At 35.4% G+C, this 21,915-nt stretch overlaps 4 protein-coding genes across 6 annotated transcripts; 3 read left to right on the forward strand and 1 right to left on the reverse strand.

Moving 5' to 3' along the window:
- The first annotated feature begins 339 nt into the window (after nt 1–339).
- LOC110911391 lies at nt 340–4,267 on the forward strand. 3 transcript variants are annotated; one of them, XM_022155998.2, is made up of 10 exons: nt 340–519; nt 947–1,238; nt 1,566–1,724; nt 1,887–1,970; nt 2,049–2,138; nt 2,734–2,826; nt 2,900–3,043; nt 3,160–3,267; nt 3,600–3,651; nt 3,931–4,267. In XM_022155998.2, exons 2-10 carry the CDS (start codon nt 1,137–1,139, stop codon nt 3,957–3,959), a joined length of 861 nt encoding a protein of 286 aa, XP_022011690.1. In that variant the 5' UTR covers nt 340–519; nt 947–1,136; the 3' UTR covers nt 3,960–4,267. The 3 variants fall into 3 exon arrangements, with proteins under 3 accessions (XP_022011690.1, XP_022011689.1, XP_035840439.1); XM_022155997.2 differs by having other exon boundaries at nt 342–519; nt 880–1,238; XM_035984546.1 differs by having other exon boundaries at nt 360–519; nt 884–1,238.
- A 2,627-nt stretch (nt 4,268–6,894) lies between these two features.
- On the forward strand, nt 6,895–10,343 carry LOC110911393 (nucleolar GTP-binding protein 1). The gene is made up of 3 exons (XM_022155999.2): nt 6,895–7,045; nt 7,950–9,999; nt 10,087–10,343. Exon 2 carries the CDS (start codon nt 7,973–7,975, stop codon nt 9,971–9,973), a length of 2,001 nt encoding a protein of 666 aa, XP_022011691.1. The 5' UTR covers nt 6,895–7,045; nt 7,950–7,972; the 3' UTR covers nt 9,974–9,999; nt 10,087–10,343.
- A 1,094-nt stretch (nt 10,344–11,437) lies between these two features.
- On the forward strand, nt 11,438–14,004 carry LOC110911394 (protein PLASTID REDOX INSENSITIVE 2, chloroplastic). The gene is made up of 3 exons (XM_022156000.2): nt 11,438–12,177; nt 12,260–12,358; nt 13,694–14,004. The coding sequence occupies exons 1-3, from the start codon at nt 11,968–11,970 to the stop codon at nt 13,883–13,885; spliced, it is 501 nt and encodes a 166-aa protein (XP_022011692.1). The 5' UTR covers nt 11,438–11,967; the 3' UTR covers nt 13,886–14,004.
- Nucleotides 13,868–14,919, reverse strand: LOC110911395. The gene is made up of 3 exons (XM_022156001.2): nt 14,533–14,919; nt 14,330–14,439; nt 13,868–14,205 (listed from the first exon to the last, which is right to left on the reverse strand). The coding sequence occupies exons 1-3, from the start codon at nt 14,795–14,797 to the stop codon at nt 14,095–14,097; spliced, it is 486 nt and encodes a 161-aa protein (XP_022011693.1). The 5' UTR covers nt 14,798–14,919; the 3' UTR covers nt 13,868–14,094.
- Nucleotides 14,920–21,915: the final 6,996 nt, after the last annotated feature.

Here is a 21,915-nt window from a genome sequence, read left to right on the forward strand (position 1 = left end):
AATCTGTGTGGGGGTTTTTAAAATATAAGAAGTATAAAAAGTGGTTGTGAGTGGAGGAGAGAGAAAATATTACTGTTCATCTGTATATTTGGGGGGACACTGTTCACCCCCTATATTTTTTTAATATATACTGAAAGTGGTTGTGAGTGGAGGAAAGAGAAAATGTAATATATATTGAAAAGGAGAGAGAAAAAGTATTTGTTTTTAGTGAAAATATATTGATATAGGAGTTGTTTTTTAGTGAAATGTATGTATATTTTTAGTGGATTGGATGTGAATGCTCTTGTAGGGTACACAATGAGTAAACCATTAACTCATAAAGCAACCCTAAAATCACGAGTAACCCCAAAGGGTACACAATTCGGTTTAACCCGCCAAACTCCCCCACCCTACCCAAACCCTCACCCTACCCCCTCCCCCTCACCCCCACCCCCACCCCTCATCTCCGTCGTGGCTATAGAAGGCACACCACCGCACTCAGCCGCCGGTGTTATTGACGAACTAACGGCAACTAAGTTGGTATATATTCTTATCTAACATTTCATCTCATTCGAAGTTAATTCTGCGTTAAACCTCTTCAATTTCTTCATGTTTTAACTGATAGTTTATGTTCAATCTGTTATTTTTAACATTCATATCTCGAATCATTTTAATTTCAGTTCATTTGATAATAATCTAAACCTAATTACACCTAGAAACACATGAGAAATGTATTTAGCAAGAAGAATAAAGGAAACTCTCAAATTGATTATGATCAGTTTAGGTATTTCTATTTTTGAAAAAAAAAATGTTTAACTTTTCAACAAAATGCTCATAAAAAATATAAAAAATTTAAAGTAATACTGGTTATAAGAAATTAAGAAGAGTTTATTGTGACAGAAAGTCTGGAGAGGTTCTTTGTAATGAACATCTTATTTAATGCGTGTTCCACCGCTTTATTTGCAAGGACGACGACTGGCGGTATTGCTGCGAGATGTGTCACTAGTGGAGTTGTTTGTTCATTGTTGAGAAGAAGAATTAGTGCAGGAAATGGATTGCTTTTGACAAGGTTTCGTGTTAGTTGTTGTTACTCGACTCGAAAAGGCGCTGGTGGTGGTAAGTCTAAGAGAAAGAGTTCGGATTCTAAGTCGGAGAAAATGTTGGGAGAAGAGAAGAATGCTTTCTTTGTGGTCCGAAAAGGTGATCTTGTTGGTGTGTACAAGAATTTGAATGATTGTCAGGCGCAAGTTGGATCCTCGGTATGTTCTTTTAACACATCGTATGCCTGGATTGTTAGTTTATGTTTTTTTCTTCTTTATGTTATCTTGGTTTAAGCGGTAGTTAATATATTGTTGCAAGTACAGTAAGTCCATCTAGTATGCTTCGTTTAATACTTACGGTAAATGAGATCCTATGCAGGATTAACACGTTTTTGCTGAATATAATTGTAAAATTGTAAGATCTTAAAGATGAAGTTTGAGAGCATAACAATCAAGGACAGAACAGTTTAATAGTAAACATTTTAATGGGTCAATATAGATCTTTCAAAAAGCGTAACCTATCATGTATTTGTATGGTTCTGATAGGTATGCGATCCACCTGTCAGTGTGTATAAAGGCTATACCATGCCCAAGGAAGCTGAAGAATATATGATTTCTTGTGGGCTTAAGAATGCACTTTATTCCATCAAAGCTGCAGATCTAACGGAAGAGCTATTCGGAAATCTTGTGGCGTGTCCTTACCAGGTAAAATTAAAACGAAATTGGACATATATTATTTGGGGAAAAAAGAAATTGTAAAAGTTAAAGGAAACTTCTATATGATGGTTATTTGATACCGCGTTAGTTAAAACTTGCTGTTTGATTGCAATCTAAATAAATTTTTGTTTTTTTTTTTAATTTCTGTAGCAACCGCATTTTGCGTTAGGAGAACCGTCTAGTGATCATATGTCCAAAAGACGATTTCAGGAAGTTTTGGGATCCCAAACTGGGGTAAGTTAAGTGTATCACGTTAAAAACCGTATTGCACTTATGTTTCTGTATTGATGTTGTTTTGTAAATTACTTGCAGGAAGGCTTTGGATTGGCATCTATGTCAAGTGATCCTGCACGGAAGCATGTTAAGTTAGAAAATCTTGCAGCTCAATCTCTAACAACTAATGTGAGTAGTGACAGTGATACCTGATTTAATGATGTATGCATGATTTGTTTTCGATTGAATATGCTACTTAAAAGGGAACTTGCTGGTTGTCCCACTGTTCCTGTTTTTTTATTTAGAGTAAAATGCCATTTTCATTCCTGAGGTTTGGCCAGTTTTGCAACTTTCGTCCAAAGGTTTGTTTTTCCGCATCTGGATCCAAAAGATTTTGCCATTTTCACCCGACTCGTCAACTCCATCCATTTTTCTCCGTTAAGGTAGGGATATTTTCGTCTTTTTTGTTAACTTATTAAGGCTATCTTCATTTTTTTTGAATGCTTGTATATTACACTTAATGCTTGTACATCAAGTGAAAAAAGACCAAATTGCCCTTTAAGTTGACGAAAAGACGAAAATACCCCTGCCTTAACGAAGAAAAATGGATGGAGTTAACGAGCCGGATGAAAATGGCAAGATTTCAAACCTTTTGGATTCAGATGCGGAAAAACAAACCTTTGGATGAAAGTCACCAAACTGGCCAAACCTTAGGGACGAAAATGGCATTTTACTCTTTTTATTTATATATGACTAATGACTTGATTGGATCATTAATTTACAGCGTACTTGCATTCTTGAGTTTGATGGCGCGTCTAAAGGAAATCCCGGACAAGCTGGAGCAGGAGCGGTTTTACGAACCGAGGATGGAAATTTGGTAGGTATAACTAATATCCCGTGTTCGTTCTTCTCTTACGATACGCATTAATAGCTCCGCTTCCTTTATGTAGGTTTGTAGATTGCGTGAAGGTTTGGGTATAACAACTAATAATGTTGCTGAATATCGAGCTATGATTCTAGGGTTGAGATATGCTCTTAGCAAAGGTTTTACAAGTATACGAGTTTTGGGCGATTCCAAACTCGTTTGCATGCAGGTATTTTTTGTGTTCTCGTACTCAAAACTTGCTCGTCAAATTAGCAACTGATAATAAATCAATAATAATGCAATGAATGTGTATGGCGTATGCTATAATAATACTTTGTGGTACAGGTTCAAGGTCTATGGAAGGTGAAAAATCAGAACATTAGCAAGTTGTATGAAGAAGCAAAGAAATTGAAGGAAAAATTTGTCGGTTTCCAGATTGATCATGTTTTAAGGGTACGATCAAACGTTTCAAGCGCTTATATTGTTTCCATCTATATTGATTTGTTTCGCTGATCTTATCCATTTAAAGCATATTGTCTTTTGAGGGTTGTTTATTACAGACTCGATTTTAAGTAGAGAATGCGAGATTCGCATAAACATCTGTACGTGTTGCTTTAACTGTGATACACAAGGCGGTTATGTAACTGCATAACTGTCTCTTTCTCTCTCCACTATATGTGGTCAACAATATGATAATGTGCTTCATGTGATTCTAGCGTTTCGCTACTTAAAACTGGTCTATTATTTAAACCTTTTTAAACTTATTTTTTTTCCGCATCTTCTAGGACTTGAACTCTGATGCTGATACTCAAGCAAACTTAGCTGTGGATCTTGCAGGTGAATTTTTATTTTATTTATTTATTTTTTTTATCTCATAATAGCGTAAAGGTGACAAGACACACGGGTCGGGCGGGATAGGTAACTGGTCAATGTGGGTTCTGGTTGAAACATATTTTTGGTACGTGCCATTATGGGTTGACCACAAACACGTTTTTCCCTTTTATTGTATTTCATAAATATCAACTGCACATCATTATTACAAAAACAATATTCCTACAATTATGATCTATCTTTGAAATTGACAATGCTCATATGATATTAACCATGCTGCTGCAGTCGGTCAAATTCAAGAAGTCGACTCATAAGCAGACAAGACAAAACGAAGCAGCCAAGAGTACATTTCCATGACACATTTACCCTTACAATCAAGAAATTTACGCGAGGCGGGTCATTATTTTAAGATTCAAAAAGTGTTTTTCTAACTTAGCTTCCATTTATACCGCTTTTCAACTTTTGTGATATATTTTGTTGGCAAGGGGTTTGAATGAGACAGTTTTCCATGGATGCTGAAATGTATTTGTTAAATCTGCTGATATTTGGGCTGTTGTAAGTTTGTTCCTTAGACTGTAGTTGTATACCCAGATTGCAAGTTGGATTTGTTAAGTTTGCTGTCTTTCGTGCATCACCTTCCTTTCTTTCTTTTTACTTAATTCTTGAGCCAACAAGGGTTCAAGAATCCGTTTTTTTGAAGTAAAATGATCATTTAACAAAATGATTTGATTAACCAAATGATAAAAAACTGAAAATAAGAGATTAAAAGACAATATTAGGTTGCCGAAGAGTCAGCAAACAATGCAACAATCAAATCGTGGAAAGCGTTGCTAGTGTTCTAAAGTCATGAAAGGCGTTGCTAGTGTTCTAAAGTCCTGAAAAGTTAATTGACGCTTCTCTTGATATTTCAACGCTTTTACGACTAAGCGCAATTTTTTTTGTGATATACTTTCATGCTAATTTCAGACAATTGTTATCCATTATCATGATCAATGCGATTAAAAGTCAGAAGAAAGTATCAACAGTTGTACTTTTCATTAATTCAAACTTTTGCACAATATTACACATTTGAGGTTTAGTAGCTAAAGTCATGAGCGAAATTTCTCACGATATTTCGTGACACTTTCTTGACAATACACATTCTTTAAATTCTTTAGGACCCTTGTACAGTGGCGGATCTTGCCCGTTGAACGTGCCAGGGCCGAAAGATACGGGCACTAAAAAAAGCTCGGGCAAGCCCGGGCCAAACATAGTATATATAAAAAATTTCGATCGAAATGCGAAAAATTAGCACTACGGCCGAAAAACTTGCCCGGGCTGTGGCCCTGCCACAACCCTTCTAAGGGACACTATAATTATTCAAGATACACGTTCTCAAATGTCATGAACAATGTTGGTAGCCATGGAAAGTGCCTTTATCTACACTTTTTATGATACGGCTCGAGGTACACTTTGCTAATGCCATGTTTTTTACGATATTTCATGACAATATGTGATACTTTTCATGATAATTCACAATAGTTTTCCCTTAATGCTATTGTCATCCTAGAACTCTCTAGGATATCGCTTCACATCTCACAGTGCTTACGCCTCTAGTCTTTCGAAGTTTTGTTCAGAAACCAGTCGTCCTCCGATCTCATATATGAGCAAGATAAGCTACAGGTCACTTTTTTTTTTTTTGAAAAATAAACTTCATTAAAACACACCTCCGACCCAAAAGGGTAAAAGGCCAAACAAACAACAACACTCCCGACCCAAATGGGCAAAGAGCAACAAATTACAACATGTACAATGGGTATTTACACCAATCCGCCCAGTTAATATAATTACAGGAAGATCTATTCTTAACCCAAGCATAACCTCTTGATTTAATCTCCTATATGATATCTTGCGGATTGCATTTATTCTGATTAAAAACCACATCGTTCCTTCCTTTCCATAAGCACCAGCAAGTAATAATTGTCAGCCTGTAAATGATCTTCTCCGCCTTCTTACCACTCTTAATGAACTTGTGGATGTCTAAAATGTCTTTGAACTCTAAATGATCTTCTCTGTCTTCTTACCACTCTTAATGAACTTGTGGATATTTAAAATGTATTTGAACTCAAAAAAGAATAGCGACGAGCAAGATAACCTTTTTATTAAATATTTCAGACCCTGAAAGTTTTTTGAAAATATTATCTACTTAAATAGTTATAATAGATATATACTTGATAGATGTAAGATGTAAGGTTAGTGGTGCACAAAAAACCCGAACCCGGACCCGGACCCGAAAAAAAAACCCGGAACCGGGTATTATAAAACCCGGGTTTTTTATACCCGAACCCGACCCTACCCGTAGGGTAGGGACCGGGTATGCATATTTGATCTAAAACCCGAACCCGGAACCGGTTTTTTTTATACCCAGTTTATACCCGAAACCCGGTTTTATAAATACCCGAACCCGAACCCGGAACCGGTTTATACCCGAAACCCGGTTTATACCCGAAACCCGGTTTATACCCGAAACCCGGTTTAAAAAACCCGATTTTGATGTAATCTTGTTTAATTATGTATGCGTTAAGACTTCTAGTTCTTATGATTTTACAAAATTATGTATGCACTTTGATGTAATGAATCTTGTTTAAGTATTAGGTTTCTAGTTCTTATGATAAACAAAATTATGTAATCCACATATTTCTTTTCAAAGCCCAAAAGAACTAAACCAAAACCCCACTAAATCTCGTGACAATGCATGGCTGGTCCTGGTTGTTCTCATTTGATTTTTTTCGGCTCAACATGCAATTGCTTGAGCCACCTGCATCACTCGTCTAGCCTTCTCCAGCCACAACCGCATTACCCGATGCGGTTTTTTCCCAACCCGATGCGGGTTTTTTAATACCCGGTGCGGGTTTTTTCCCAACCCGATGCATACCCGAACCCTACCCGATGAACACCCGAACCGGACCCGAACCCGGAAATAGGGTATTATAATACCCGGGTTTTATAAAACCCGACCCGAACCCTACCCGAACCCGGGTATATAGGGTATACATTTTTGGTAGAAAACCCGGACCCGACCCGGTTTAAAAAAAAAAACCCGATTTTTTAAAACCCGATCCTACCCGAACTCGATCCTACCCGAAACCCGGTTTTAAAAAAAACCCGATTTGTGCACCACTAGTTCTAATGGTTTAGAGTATATAGAGACTGAATTGGGCTAAAAAATTGATTGTGAAAAGGTGGCCCAATTCACTTAATACTCAATAATGTCGGTTCTAAAACCCCCAAATAAAAGCAAAATAAAACCCTTTCTTCATAATTAGGGTTTTCAAGGTGTTTCAGCCTTGTACCCAGTTGCCACCAGTAGTGCTCATTCATTCGCAGCACTTGATCTATTGTAATCTTTCAGCTGTTTCTGGTAACCGTTTCTTCTCCTTCTCATATTCATTGAATTATCAACTATTTTACTGAATTATTAGCTGTTTTTGTTCTCTGTTATGAATTTGAGTCTTTTAATCTAATCCTTTCTTTCTGGTAATTGGTTATTTCTTTGCAGTTATTCTGTCTCAACGCATGATTGTATTAGATTAACTTACTGATTAGTTGTTTTTATATTATGAACTTGTATATTGAGTCTCTGTTGGAAGATATGATTGCTTGGTTAGTTGTTTGTTTGAGTATTTGCAGTTTGTATGCTCTCACATGTTGGTACGTATGTATGTATGTATGTATGTAGGCTTGAGAGCAGAAACTCTAGTTGCTTTGCTTTTAAGTCTAGGGGTTCCATTAGAAACCAGCTAAGATTAGATATTTTGATGAACCCTTGTATGAGAGACCATGGTTTTTCAGTCACATTGATCGAACTTATGGGCCGAACAGCTAACTATGCTTTTCGATAATGGTAAACCAAAGTTCAAACCAGCTAAAATCGTTTTGTTTGGCGGTATGAAACTGTTTTTAAATGTATTTTTAATTTTAATGGTTGGTTTGTAATAAGTATTAAGAATGATAAACATGGCTCATTGATATTATACACATGAGTAACTACATATTGCAAAAATGAATATTTTTTAATATTAACAATAAAGGTATACGACCGGTTTCGAGTTCCAAACGGTTTATCATACTGTTACGCTTTTTTTTATTAAACTGTGAATTGTACGGTATAAACGGTGTTGATAGCTTTCAAGGGGTGTTTATATAGTCATCACTTGGATGTTATTATGCCTTTTGTAATTGCTTATTTGGTTTTCTGTTATGTCATGTTTCACTTAATACATTTGTCTTTCGAGATTATAAAATCTGTAACTTATATACTGCAGAGTTTTGGCATAAGCTATCAAACATGGTGCAGTACAATTTCAAGAAAATCACCAAAGTACCTACGGGGAAAGATTTTGTCGATATCGTACTCAGCAGGACCCAGAGGCAAACACCTACTGTTGTCCACAAGGGCTATGCTATCAATCGCATCCGTCAATTTTACATGCGAAAAGTAAAGTTCACACAAACGAACTTTCACGAAAAACTTTCCACCATCATCGAAGAGTTCCCGAGGCTCGATGACATCCATCCTTTCTATGGCGATCTTCTTCATGTTTTATACAACAAAGATCATTACAAACTCGCCCTCGGTCAAATCAACACCGCAAGAAACCTTATTAGTAAAATCGCCAAAGATTACGTGAAGTTATTGAAATACGGCGACTCGCTCTATCGATGCAAGGCTTTGAAGGTTGCCGCTCTTGGTCGAATGTGTACGGTCACCAAAAGAATCGGGCCGAGTTTGGCGTATCTCGATCAAATTCGACAACACATGGCGAGACTGCCGTCAATTGACCCCAACACGAGGACGATATTGATATGCGGGTATCCCAATGTCGGGAAAAGTTCGTTTATTAACAAAATTACCAGGGCTGACGTTGACGTCCAGCCGTATGCTTTCACCACAAAGTCGTTATTCGTTGGTCATACGGATTATAAATACTTGAGATATCAAGTGATTGATACTCCAGGGATTTTAGACAGGCCGTTTGAAGACCGTAATATTATCGAAATGTGTAGTATAACCGCGTTGGCGCATCTAAGAGCCGCTGTGTTGTTCTTTCTTGATATCTCCGGTTCTTGTGGGTACACTATCTCCCAACAATCGGCACTTTTTCACAGTATCAAGTCTTTGTTTATGAACAAACCTTTGATTATAGTCTGCAACAAGACTGATTTGCAGTCACTGGAAGGGATATCTGAAGACGACAAGAAGTTGGTTGAGGAAATGAAATCGGAAGCAATGAAGACGTTAATCGGTCAAGGTGGCGAGCCTCGAGAGGGTGCGGAAGTGCTTTTGACGATGAGCACTTTGACCGAACAGGGTGTGATTGCGGTTAAAAACGCTGCTTGTGAACGGTTGTTAGATCAAAGAGTTGAGGTTAAAATGAAGTCGAAAAAGATAAATGATTGTTTAAACCGTTTCCATGTTGCTGTTCCGAAACCGCGTGACCAGAAAGAACGACCCGCGTGCATACCACAGGCTGTTCTTGAAGCGAAAGCTAAAGAAGCGGAAAAAGAAAAGAAGAAGCTCGAAAGGGATCTTGAAGAAGAAAACGGAGGTGCGGGTGTGTATTCCGCTAGCTTGAAGAAACATTATCTTCTTGCGAACGATGAATGGAAAGAAGATAACATGCCGGAAATCCTTGACGGGCATAATGTGTACGATTTCGTCGATCCCGATATTTTACAACGGCTCGAGGAGTTAGAGAAAGAAGAAGGGCTTTTACAGGAACAAGATGACGATGAGGAGGAGATGGATGTCGAGGATTTGACCCCGCAACAGCAAAAGGAACTAGCGGAAATCAGGAGAAAGAAAAGCATACTCATCCGAGAACATAGAATCAAGAAAAGCACCGCGGAAAGCCGACCCATTGTACCAAGAAAGTTCGATAAAGACAAAAGGTTCACTTCTGAACGAATGGGTCGTCAGCTGTCATCATTGGGGCTTGACCCGTCTAAAGCGATTGAACGGGTTCGAAGCAAGTCTAGAGGTCGTAAACGGGAGAGGTCGGCTGATCATGACATGGATGTGGATGATGACGGTTCGAATAAGAAGATGAGGGCGAGGTCGTTGTCGAGGTCACGGTCAAGGTCGAGACCACCGACAAGTGAGTTGGTTCCTGGTGAGGGATTTAAAGATTCGGCTCAAAAGATTAAGGCGTTTAAAATGGGTAAGAAGTCTGTTCAGAAGAGGAACAAAGATGCTAGAAAGGGTGAGGGTGATAGAGTTATTCCTAATTTAAAACCGAAACATTTGTATTCTGGCAAACGTTCCAACGGGAAGACCACAAGGCGTTGATGATGGTGTCGAACCTTAAATTTGAGGCAAGTGTTGTAATACTTATAGGTGATTGGTTGGTTCTTATTTGCATAACTTCATTTGACATCTGGTTTTCATTTGACTTTTTTCAGGACATGCTGACCAGTGATGATCATAGTCTGGATGAATGCTGCTGGTGACATCCAAGAAATGAGAGCTTATAATTTTGAAAGTCTTTTTGAGTTTTGGAATGTTTGTTTATTATTCTTTCTAGTTACTGCTTGTATGTTTTTGAACCTATGAATGTTAGTATGAAAAAAATGGACTTGGGTGCCAAGTTGTTGGTAGAAATTTTATGGATCGTAGAAACAATCGAACCAAAAGAAACTAGGTCGGTTTAATATTTACAAACAGTTCGGTTTTGGCTGTTTGGCCTTTGGTAGTTCTAATGGTTTATAGTATGAAACCGACTGTGTAAACTGAACCGGTTGGCGGTTGCTGCTCCCAGTTTCTTAATATAGATTAATCTATGTAATATTCTTGACTACTTGTTGAGTTGTTGGTATTTATGGCGGGGAGAAATGAAAGAATTAAAAGAAAAACTAGCCAGTTTCTGTGTTCAAAACGGTAGATAGATTATATGAAGGTGAAGGGATTTTTATGAGTAAAAAATAAGAACCTTAAAAGTTTAGGTCCAGATGCGTTTCTTTTAACGTCTCAAATGTAATTCCCGCATGCAGAGGCTTTGTACTTGTTTGGTTCTACCGTTCTAGCTCCTTGCTAGTGCAACTGTGCAAGGTGAAAAAAAGCTGCAGAATTATAGATTGTATTGAGTCTATAGAGCAGAATGTTGCGTAGAAATGACGTTGGAAAGAGAGCTACAATCGCGTCTATAGAGCAGAATGTTGCTCAGAATGTTGGCAAGCGTGCAATGATCTCTTGACATTGGTTTACTTCTCAGGTCTAAAAGACTCTTGGGTTTGGTTAGCGGACGATATGGTTTGGTTAAAAGGCTGTTAGTTAGTGATGAGGATTATAGTCATAATTATGTTTTGGAATGGAGCAAATGGATTCTGTCGAAATGCAATATATTTGCTTGGAGAGCAAAGTTGAACCGGCTTCCTACTCGTTTATCCTAGGTCGGGAGGAATATTGCGGTTGTTTTGTGCCCCGGAATCAGTTGATCATACTTTTTTTTTTCTTTTATGGCGGCGATGGTTGCTTGGAATGTTTCATGTAAGTTGCCTCACATGTATGCTTTTTCTTTTAGAGATTTAACGGATTACCATAAAGTCTCGAGGTTGGGAAGGAAGGAGTCTCGAGTGATTCATGGGATTATTATTATTATTGCATGTTGGGGCATCTGGAAAGCTAGGAATGAAAAGGTTTTTTTCAAGCAAAAGGTGTCACAATGAAGACATAATCGATACGATCACGTTTGTGGGCTTTTTATGGCTCATGTATAGGTTTAAGTAAATGGAGAGAATGGTGTTTGTATCCTTTGTACATATTTGATTTGTAGTTGTTTTTGCCTATGTTTTTAGAGGTTTAGTTTTTTTCAAGCAAAAGATGTCACAATGAAGACATAAGAGGTTTTTGCCTATGATTTTTTGATGAAAGTTATACACTAAAAAATAGAAGTTCCTTGTTTAATATACTACGTTTTCCGCTTTTCAAAAATAAAAGTTGTCTATATGTATTGTAACGATTAAACCATTTTATCATTTTAAACTTTAATACAAACTAATGATTTCAGAAAACAAAATAGAGTTAGCTCAAACCATTAAAACCGACTGATCCAACCAACCAACTTAACTTTGACCAGTTCAGTCACTCGTTTCAAAATCTATAGCTAGTTTTCATCAAAATCCATAGAACCGAATCATGAACACCCTTGTTTTCATAACTAACAGAAAGTCAAAATCAAGAATTTTCAAACTTTTCAATTTTTTTTTTCTGATTATTCAAAAAAAAAAGTACAAAAATGCTTCACAAATGTCAACAGACTCAAACCCTCTCTCCAAAAACCAAAGATGGCGGTTTTTCACACCCTATCTTCCACCGGACTCGTAACTTCTCTAGCTCCCACCACGGCCAAAACCCTAAATTTCGCCACCACCGTACCAACCTCCGGCTGCTTTATCAGACATTCTCCGTCAAAACCCTCACAATTCTTCCGTCTTAGAGCAATCCCACTTCAGAAATACATCTATCCTGACCCAATTCCAGACTTCGCCCTTCACGTACCATCTTTAATCTTCATACATTTTACAACCATAAAACACACACACTAATGACTAACATATTATATTTTCTTTGTGATAGGAGACGAAGAAGTTTCGGGAAGAACTCAAGAAGAAACTGTACGCGGAAAGAGAGATGTTTGGAGATGATCTTGATAGAGTTCTTGATACTTGTACGGAGGTAATTCTTGAATTCGTATCTTGTGCTGCTCGAAAATGTGGAGTCTGATTGCAGTTCATTTGGATAAGATTTTTGCAACTAATTACCTTTTATGTTAATTAACAATTGGTTGGTAGAGACAGTTTGCTTTGCTACAGTGTGAATGTTGAGGGATTTTTTAAATGAGCACAAGGTGTTTGATGATATGCTTAACTGATAACTGATAAGGGTTCTATGCTGGTGCGAAACGTCCGTGTTCATGGGTTGGCAGGTCCAAACCTGAACAGGACTCAAACCTGAAAATGGTGTTTGATACGTGAACCCGAACAAGACACTAATGTTCGCGGGTTCACACGAACATGACCCGTGCAACCCTTTTTTTTTTGTTTTCTGTGTAATTTCCATTTGGAGAGTTTTATGCCAATTTCTCTTTAAAATTTTAAATTTTGGCATAAAGTACCCAATCATTATAATACATAACATCAACAAATTTGTATAAAATAATGTAAAAAACAAATGAGTTAAACAAGTCAACCCGCCAGCTTGGCACTAAGTTTGACCCGAAGCTGACTATAACGTGTTTCTACAAAATTCAAAGCCACGAATTTCGTGTTAGGTTCATGTCGTATTAAAAATTCACACCCCTATACAACCAGTTGGGGCTTTTGCCCAATGCTTTGATCAAAGCTCAAACCAGCAACCTTGTTTATGTTTTTATGGTAATTTATATATGGGCCTGGTTTCCAGAATATAGTCGAAATTGCTTAGCAGGTTGGGTCGGGTCGGGTTGTACTGTGCACATGAGCATCTATGTCTAGTAGGGGTGTTCATCGAATCGAGTATGAAATTTTTGAATTGCTCGAATCGAATTTTTCAGATATTTTTGCTAGAATTCGTATTTGATTCGAATTTGAATTAAAATCCTAATTCAAATTCGATTCTAATTCAATTAAAAATTCGAATTCGGATAAATTCGAATAAATTCGTTTTAATTCAAATTCAGTTAAAATATGTAATAAATTCGTTTGGGCTTTTTGTAATGGGTTTAGTAATAGGCTATTTTACCACTTAGAATAAATTTAGAGATTAATTTATACTATAGCCAATAAAAGTTATATATGTATTATATATAAAAATAATAAATAAATATGTATAATTTTAATTCGAATTTCAATTCGAATCAAATTTATAATTATAAATTCGTATTCGATTTGCTGGATCGAATTGTATCGAATTCGAATGTTTGATAATCAAAACGAATTCTGAACACCCCTAGTGTCTAGTGTTAAAAAACTGCACTGCCCATGACAACTTTTTTGTTTTGTTTTTTATTTAAATTTTTGTGAAATTAACCAGTTATTCAGTGAGTTTCTACACAATGAATATGGAGGACCAGGAACATTATTGGTGGAGCCATTCACTAACATGTTAATTGAACTCAAGCAAAAGAAGCTTCCCGGAGCCAACTTGGCAGCCCGGGCATCGCTATTATGGGCTCAAAATTATCTCGATCGCGATTGGGATATTTGGAACTCCAAATCATCCTAACAATACTCATGCTAAGATTCATACTTCTTGTTTACACATATTTATGACATTAGTCCATTATAGAAAACAAAAAGGAGGCAACTTTCGACTCCAGACTTAACACATATTCCTTCAAAATTTGTCCGTGTTGTTGTTGCGCGTCCTTTGTTATTATTAACTATACAAATGTATCATTTAATCTTCTTTGATCAGACCATTATATTGAAATTCTATCGGCTAGCAGTTGCAGCCTCGGAGATACTCTGCAACGACGGTCTCCATGTTTTTGACTTTGAAAACGATCCGGACCGTTGCCTGCTTGTTCTATCATGTGCCAACACCTGATAATTTAGAACAAAGTATATAAGATGCTGCATAATCTTCATCTTTGACTTTTAAAGTCAAAGATATATTTATATTGCTAATTAGTGATTAGTAAATATTAATTAGATGAAGATGACTCACCCGGCTCGAACTCTCCAATTTGTCACCATCATTTTCCTTTTCCACCATTGTTTCCGACTGTTCCTTATTCATCTTCGCTTGTCGCTTTGCTCGCAACACCTTCATAACTTCTGTAAAACAAAACCATCCAACAACTTAACAACAATTGATTGATTGACATTTGACAAACCACTTAAAAACATAAAAACTACTAAAAAACTGACCATGAGAGGTAACAAGGCGATAAGCACGACCAAGAACAAGCGTGTCGGAAGGCCTAAGAAGCTTAACGCGTGTAAACCGAACAGTTTTATTACCAGAACCATCATGGTTTTCTGCACCTGGTAATGGAATGATGAGAGAAACATAATGTCCAGGATTCATCTTCATGATCTCACCCGCGGTTACGGACCAATACATCCTTTCAATCTTTCCTGATGGGTGTTGTATCACTAAAGCTGCTGCATCTACTGCTTGACAATTCCCCATTTTTAATCTTATGTTTAAGAACAAAGATGGAGGATTGTTGGTTGAAGAAGAAGATGATAAGGAAAGAATGGTTTCTTTCTACTACCCCTTTGACATCCCCACCCTTATATAATACCCATCTGTTCTTGTCACAAGACTGCTTTTTTAATATACATATATTCCCTCTTATTTCTTAAATGCATAAGTATTTTTTTAATGCATGATTTACAAATGCTTTTAAAATATTGTGCAAGTATAGTATTTTACAAGTTTTGAGAGTATGTCAAATTGTTTCTTAAATACATATTACACTTTGGACTTGAGTTAATAGATGTGTACGTGAAAATTCACCAAGTTAGAGGTGAAGTGTTTTGAAAACTAGACCAGTCATCGAAGCAACACTACTATTGGTTCGTTGGTAGGACGTGTTGAAGCGGATTTAAAAACACGATGACATCATAATCATGGTTGTAAAAGTCGTTAGGCGCTCCCTAGTCGGTCGATCGGGGAGTTGAGAGTACTCGGCCTAGGCGGAGAGTACACGGGGAGTACTCGGAGATGCCAAATTATAAAGAAATTAGTTTTCGGAAATTGAATATATGTCAAATAACATAAATTTACTAATATTTATAACAAAATACGTGAAATTAATATTCATTCTTTAATATGATAGGCATAGAAATTATTCTTTATTTTATTTTAAGTCAAACTCGGCCCGAGTTGACCTACTAGATCCAATTTTGGCCAAGGTTGACCGCATTTGATCGATTCCGAGTAATTAGTCGGAGTTAAAGAAAGTCGCCTCGGCAGCCTACCTTGTAACGACTACTCGGGGTGTACTCGGCCTTGGAGACCTTGTTTTACAACCATGATCATAATATAGTATTTACATTATGTAAAATTTATATAATGTATCGTTTGTTTTTTATTTCGAAAAAACTAAAAGAAATATAATGTAATTTAGGTGTTCTTTAAGAAAATTCGGTTTTTACTTCTAATATCTTGCTTTTGTCAAACGTGCACTATAAACTACAATTAATACACAAAATGTGAGCTTAAAAGTAGATGTATTAACGAATTAGTTAAGTGTGTCGTTTATTATTTAATAAACTATATTTTATTATGAAACCCATATCCTTATTTATTTTGATTGATTTGAAGTAAAATAGCCATAATAAATCAAATCAGAATAATAATAATTATAATAATGACACCGTTATTACATATAATAATATTTTAATTATGGGGGAAGACTTATTAGACATGACGTAAAGTGCCGGCCGGCAAGGGCCGTAGATGGTGGCAGTGTTTTGGACGGACTTGGTCGGCGTTGTCGACGGAGTCAATATTTACCCTTTTGAACCAAATTATTTACTAATTTTTTATATTAATAAATCTTGGTTAAATTCAACAAAAATATGTTGTGTGAGTTATTAAATCTTTGTTAATGTTCATCTGCACGCATTATATTCTAATGGCTATTACGTATTGATAATGAATCTATAGTATATTTACTTAAGATAATAATAATACAAATATTCATACCAAGTAGTTTAGTGGGTCAGTAATGTGTTTCCGTATTATTATCATTATATTTTTATTTTATTTTAAATGCTAAGTCATAAATCATCCAATTATACTCATATATCTAAATATATGTTCACGATGGGACTTGAACATATGGAGAAAGACCCTTCCTACATGCCTTGGTGTGATTACGTCACATGTCTTTGGTGTTCCTCTTTATGTGGTTGAGGTTTCAAGTCTTGTTGTGTACATAGCTCTAGATTTAGGAGTATGCTTAATATGTATGTGAGTAAGGTGTTCAAAAATAAAGATAAATATTGTTTGTTGAATCTTCGTGGATGAAAATTTGATAAATTGAACAAGTAAATTACTCTATGAACAAGGTAGAGAGGCTAAGATTATAGATTGAAATGTTGTTTTGTATATTATGAAACTTGATTTATTGTTTGCTAGTTATGTCTAAGGCGAAGGTATTAGAGTGATTTTCGTCTATTAAATTTAGGCCGACGTTAAAATCTATCAATCTAATTTATTAATTGTTAAAAATAATTTCAATCATCAAGTTGTTAATAGAGATTGTAACGGGAATGCTTGAACCCAAAACATTTAAGATGGATATTTGAGTGTGATACCAAGTATAGGAATGAAAAAAAAAAAAAAAACAATTTAATCATGAAAAGTCTGTCTACATATTGTTTTGATTAGTGCAACAACTAATTGATGCTTTAATCTAACAAATGGTATGGTAATAGTTCTTTCATCAAGTTTCTCTTTGTTAAAATAACGGTGCATCATTCTTCGTTAGTTAGCTATGTTTTGGGTCATTGTAGAGACCACGATTCATCATAATCGGAGTTTCTACTAGCTTGATAGGTTCAACTGTACAAAAGTTTTCCAATATAACAATATTTATTATAATAAAAAATATAAATATTGGTTTTATTATCGTTTCAGTTAATTCAACTACTAATATATATATAACCATAACAACGTCACAAAAATCGGCTATAAAAGAATAAGACCGAACTATTAGCTTCTCAGTTAGTTTGATTATTCCATTTATGATTTGGTTATCATTCCAAACTCCGATCTTCTATTATAGATTAAGCAACTTTTTTAAGTTCGTGATACATGTTCACATATAGCAAATAAAGAAAGTTCTAACATCAAATTGTTCATTTGGCAAAAACATGTTTTTGGTTTTGTTTAGTGAGATGGCATTGACCAATTCGCATTCTACATTATCAACAAATAATAAAAAGAATATTTAGTTTTAAAAACTAATATAACATTGGGTTGGGGGTTAAAAGTTCCAAAAGTGTACCAACTATACCGTTTAATTAGAAAATAAATTTTTATCTTATTAGAAAATATATTTTGATACATATTTAATCTCAAACCCACCTATAAAACTAAATAAACAAATTTGTCTAACCCCGATACTATAATATTTGTATACTGTTTAACAAAAATAGTCAAGGAAATAGGTTTCTAGGAAGTCTAATTTGTGATGGTTCCTAGAAAAACCATGACTAATGAACCCTAGATGACAAACAAGAGTATCAACAAACTGTATGAAATCTTTGACTCTTGTAGTATCGAATAATCAAAGTTTTAAGTATTTATGTTAGTTATTTAGATTAGAAGAGTATAATAAAAAAACAAATAAAAACTTAATTGGATTATAAGTAATTTATAACTAATGTAAATTCGTCTTATATATTAGATATATTTATAAATATAATTATAACAAATTACATTAAAAAAATGTAAAAAATTAACTTTAAACAGGGGCGGCCCTAGGGGTGGGCGAGGAGGACCACCGGCCAGGACCCGTGTTTTCCAAGGGATAGGCCCATTTACAAATCTATCTTGAATTATATAAGTTAGCTTATTAGGTTTATCTCATTACCCATTTGATTTAAAAAAATAATAGTAATAAAGCAAATATCCTTTTGTTTGGGCGGAGATTGGCAAACACCTGGAGATTGAACCGACACGCACTCGCAAATCCTTGAACAACAAGCCAACAGACCACCACGCATATACCTAGTGCGTCCCTTCTGATTGAAATTCCGGCAATCCTTTGGCTTCTCTAGACGCATGGACACGAAGGCAGGGTCATAGAATTCGCAATCCACTCACATCCCACTGTCATCTTCTTGCTCTCCACACAACTCCGACCCGGCGACTCGCACCTCGCAAGGCTCCATGGCACTAACTAGGTATGATTAGTTAGGTGTTATGTGGCGTATGATTGTCGATTATTTGCGTGTTATTTGGCGTTAATTTTCAGTTAGTCATGTGTTTTTTGGCGTTATATTTCGTTAAGGTCCAAGGGGCATATTTTTTCGAGCTCGGACAGGTCACCTGAATTCTCAGGGCCGGCCTTGACTTTAAATAACATTTACACATTAAATTAAATTAAACCTTAACTAATTTGTTCGTATTAATATGCCTGAGATGTTTGTAACTAAATATTTTACGGTTTATGCATAGATCAACCATTCAAGGTACTTTGGTTTAGTAATTGTATTAAGATATGTCTTAATAACTTCTTATATCCTAGCCTCTATAATATCATTAAAAGTTAACTAATGATCATCAAATGAACTCTTTTATCAACATAGTTAGTTAGTATAATGGTTACTAATTGTGCCTGGATAAAGGGAAAGATAAAGGAACTAAAGTTTTTTTTCTCATTTGTGTACATAAAAAAGACTTACATATATCATATATATAGATTTTTATTAAAAAAAATACAACAAGAAAGAGAGCAGAAATAGCCACAACTATCATATATTTTTTTTTTCTTTCATCTTCTTAAATACTTCTTTATTTCCCACCTAATGGTCAGTAATACGTCACTTTATGATTTCTTGCTATATTTTGTTCTCAATGTGAATAGTTTCTTCATTGTTTTTTTTTTCTCAATTTCGTTTACAATTATTCACACTTTAAACAAGAGAAGGAAATTTACATGAAAAAAATATCTCTTGTCCAACAATAAGAAACCATGACTAAAAAAATACAATAATGCAAAAATCAAGCCATACCCACACACCTATCATTTTGCAAAAAATAAAAAATCATGGCGGGGGGACTCACAAACCCCATCTATATCTACAAGTCTACCCCATATGCAATCAATCCGGCCTCGCCCAGTTGGTTTGGATTGCGATAAAGATAGATGGCAACTTTGTCGATTAGAGAACAGGAGATGAAAGAGAATGTGAGATAAGAAGGAGCGTTTAGATACCATGCACCAACGAGAGAGATGGAATGAAGGCATGCTAACACAGGGAAGAGAAAGCCAAGATATAGATCGAGTCACAGTGATGCTAGGACAAAGTTGAAGAGTCCGGTTATTTTGGAAGCGAGGGTATTTCGATTATGTAATTATCATAAATGAACATGAAATAAACAATTTTAATTAAATTGTGTTATATGTAGTTAAAAAATCAACAATTTTATTTAAATTGTGATATAACCCTATATGGCTACTTTTTCTTGTGACCCTTGTTACATATGGTCATGAAAGAAGACAATCATCCATATGCATTTTCCTTTTCCTTCTCTAATATAATAATATTATTATTTTAGTTAATGTTTTGTACCCTTGTGGGACAAATGTATGAAATCCTTCACTTATTACAACCATGGAATGTGCAAATTAATTATATTATACATATGAATTGCACTTTACTCCCAAAAATTTGAAATATTCATTATAACACCTTTTCTTTTTCAAGTTATATTTCAAATAATAAAAACAAAATGGTGGTCCAAGATGCAACACACATTTACTCCAAGGCCCTTTATTCATAGATCCCAATTACTTCCTTGGAATGAAGATATTAAATGTGGACACAAATTAGGGTTTTTGTAGACCCGAAGAAATAAAGACATCTATATCATTCGATGGTATATGAGATTCAATCATGACATCAAATGATAAGGGATGAAAGACGGTATATGAGATTCAACTATGACATCAAACGAGTTTAGAGATGAAAAAAGTGGTTATATAGACGTGAAAGTTTATATTTTAACCAATTTTTGGTTATCAATATAATCGTGTAAGTGAAGGTAAAAAGAATTACAACCTATCCAAAATCGAGGTCAAGTGATGTCATAGCTACAAGAAAAAACTACCTAAGGGTATTCTTTACTTATTGCGTTGAAGAATTCTTTGTATACTGGAACTTTCGTAACATACCTAACCACATAAATTTGATGTATAAAGTATCAGACATTTATTGTGCTCCAATACCTCTTTACTAACTATAAATTCAAGCTTAACAACGGAACAAGTGGTTGGGTGTGTTAGTGTCAACTTGGGCTCCTTGACAACCATAAATTTCTTTGATTCTTTTACCAAATAATCAGTCTATGTAAACGTGCAAAAAACCGGGTTTTGGGCCATACCAGAACACTTGTAAAACTTGTTCGGATTAAGTCAATGAAATTGAAAACCAGATAGGCTTGAAATTAGTTTTTTAAAGAAAAATAAACCAAATCGGACTTGGATTGGAATTAGTTTCAGTATGGATTCAACGTATAATATACTTAGTGGTGGTTCTAAACCGATTTCAGAACAAGATTCAAAGTATATATACTCAAACTGATTTGAATTTGGCAGATCAGACCAGGTTCACCCAAACCGCTTTCTGGATTGGTTTAAGATCCGGATCCGGATTCGAATCTGGATCTAGCTTAGTTGTGCACCTCTAAGTTTGGTTGTGCACCTCTAAGTCTATGTCAAACTTCGATATTTGGTGTCAAGAGGGTTTCATGATGTACTGTACAAAGTTTAAGGGCTTAAGGTGTAACATAGTGGCCCACTTCAATCTTCTATAGAAATATGTGTTTGAAAATATTCTGTCCTTGTGGGGACAACATGAATTAGGTCTTGATTGTCCATGCCTAGTCTTTATAATTTAAAGTTCCTGTTAAAACCACTCAACCAAACAAGATTGGAGTTAAGAGACATAGTCTTCCAAGTAGGTACATTGTCCCTTTTATCTGATCAATTTTGTCTTTTAAAATAGTTTTCTACACATTCTTCCCCCTTATATAACAATGCCACCATTAAAGATTTGGGTTTTTAGTTTTTTTTTTTTAATGTTTTAGGATAGGATAAATAATCAAATAAGCTAGTATGAAGTTTCCCAATAAGATACAATGTACTGGTGACATTCTTAATGTCTTGTGTTTGAGTTTGGTTTTGATGTCTCTATCAAAATTGAAAAATACATATGAATATGTTTTCAATACCTTGGGAATAAGCCAAACAAAACAACTGGGTCAGGTTGGTGAGGCGTCACAACGGGGTCAGGCAAATTGGGTTTGGATCAAAAGGGTTTCAACTAAGCTAGGCTTGGTCAAAACCAGTTCTAACCGCAATAATTTCGGGTACATTTTAATATACATAAACACATGATAAAATAAAATATTAGTATTTATAGGAACTTTGATTATTATTTCATTAATGTGGTCAAATATGCTTATACCGAACTTTTTTTCATTGTATCAAAGACATGCCGATAGGGTCATTTCATATACAACAAAACATGATCCGCTATGTTTTTGAGACACGATGAAAATAAGGG

Source organism: Helianthus annuus, chromosome 15 (genome assembly GCF_002127325.2).
Source record: "Helianthus annuus cultivar XRQ/B chromosome 15, HanXRQr2.0-SUNRISE, whole genome shotgun sequence".
NCBI classification, from domain to species: domain Eukaryota; kingdom Viridiplantae; phylum Streptophyta; class Magnoliopsida; order Asterales; family Asteraceae; genus Helianthus; species Helianthus annuus.

What these genes read in the sequence shown, in the direction of transcription:
- LOC110911391 (XM_022155997.2), top strand. Translation starts at nt 903, where the DNA reads ATGAACATCTTATTTAATGCGTGTTCCACCGCTTTATTTGCAAGGACG. An exon ending in AGGCGCAAGTTGGATCCTCG is followed by an intron (nt 1,239 to 1,565) that starts GTATGTTCTTTT and finishes TGGTTCTGATAG; the next exon opens with GTATGCGATCCACCTGTCAG. An exon ending in AGATTGATCATGTTTTAAGG is followed by an intron (nt 3,268 to 3,599) that starts GTACGATCAAAC and finishes CGCATCTTCTAG; the next exon opens with GACTTGAACTCTGATGCTGA.
- LOC110911393 (XM_022155999.2), top strand. Translation starts at nt 7,973, where the DNA reads ATGGTGCAGTACAATTTCAAGAAAATCACCAAAGTACCTACGGGGAAA.
- LOC110911394 (XM_022156000.2), top strand. Translation starts at nt 11,968, where the DNA reads ATGGCGGTTTTTCACACCCTATCTTCCACCGGACTCGTAACTTCTCTA. An exon ending in TTCCAGACTTCGCCCTTCAC is followed by an intron (nt 12,178 to 12,259) that starts GTACCATCTTTA and finishes TCTTTGTGATAG; the next exon opens with GAGACGAAGAAGTTTCGGGA. An exon ending in TTCTTGATACTTGTACGGAG is followed by an intron (nt 12,359 to 13,693) that starts GTAATTCTTGAA and finishes GAAATTAACCAG; the next exon opens with TTATTCAGTGAGTTTCTACA.
- LOC110911395 (XM_022156001.2), bottom strand. Translation starts at nt 14,797, where the DNA reads ATGGGGAATTGTCAAGCAGTAGATGCAGCAGCTTTAGTGATACAACAC. An exon ending in TCGCCTTGTTACCTCTCATG is followed by an intron (nt 14,440 to 14,532) that starts GTCAGTTTTTTA and finishes TTTGTTTTACAG; the next exon opens with AAGTTATGAAGGTGTTGCGA. An exon ending in AATTGGAGAGTTCGAGCCGG is followed by an intron (nt 14,206 to 14,329) that starts GTGAGTCATCTT and finishes CTAAATTATCAG; the next exon opens with GTGTTGGCACATGATAGAAC.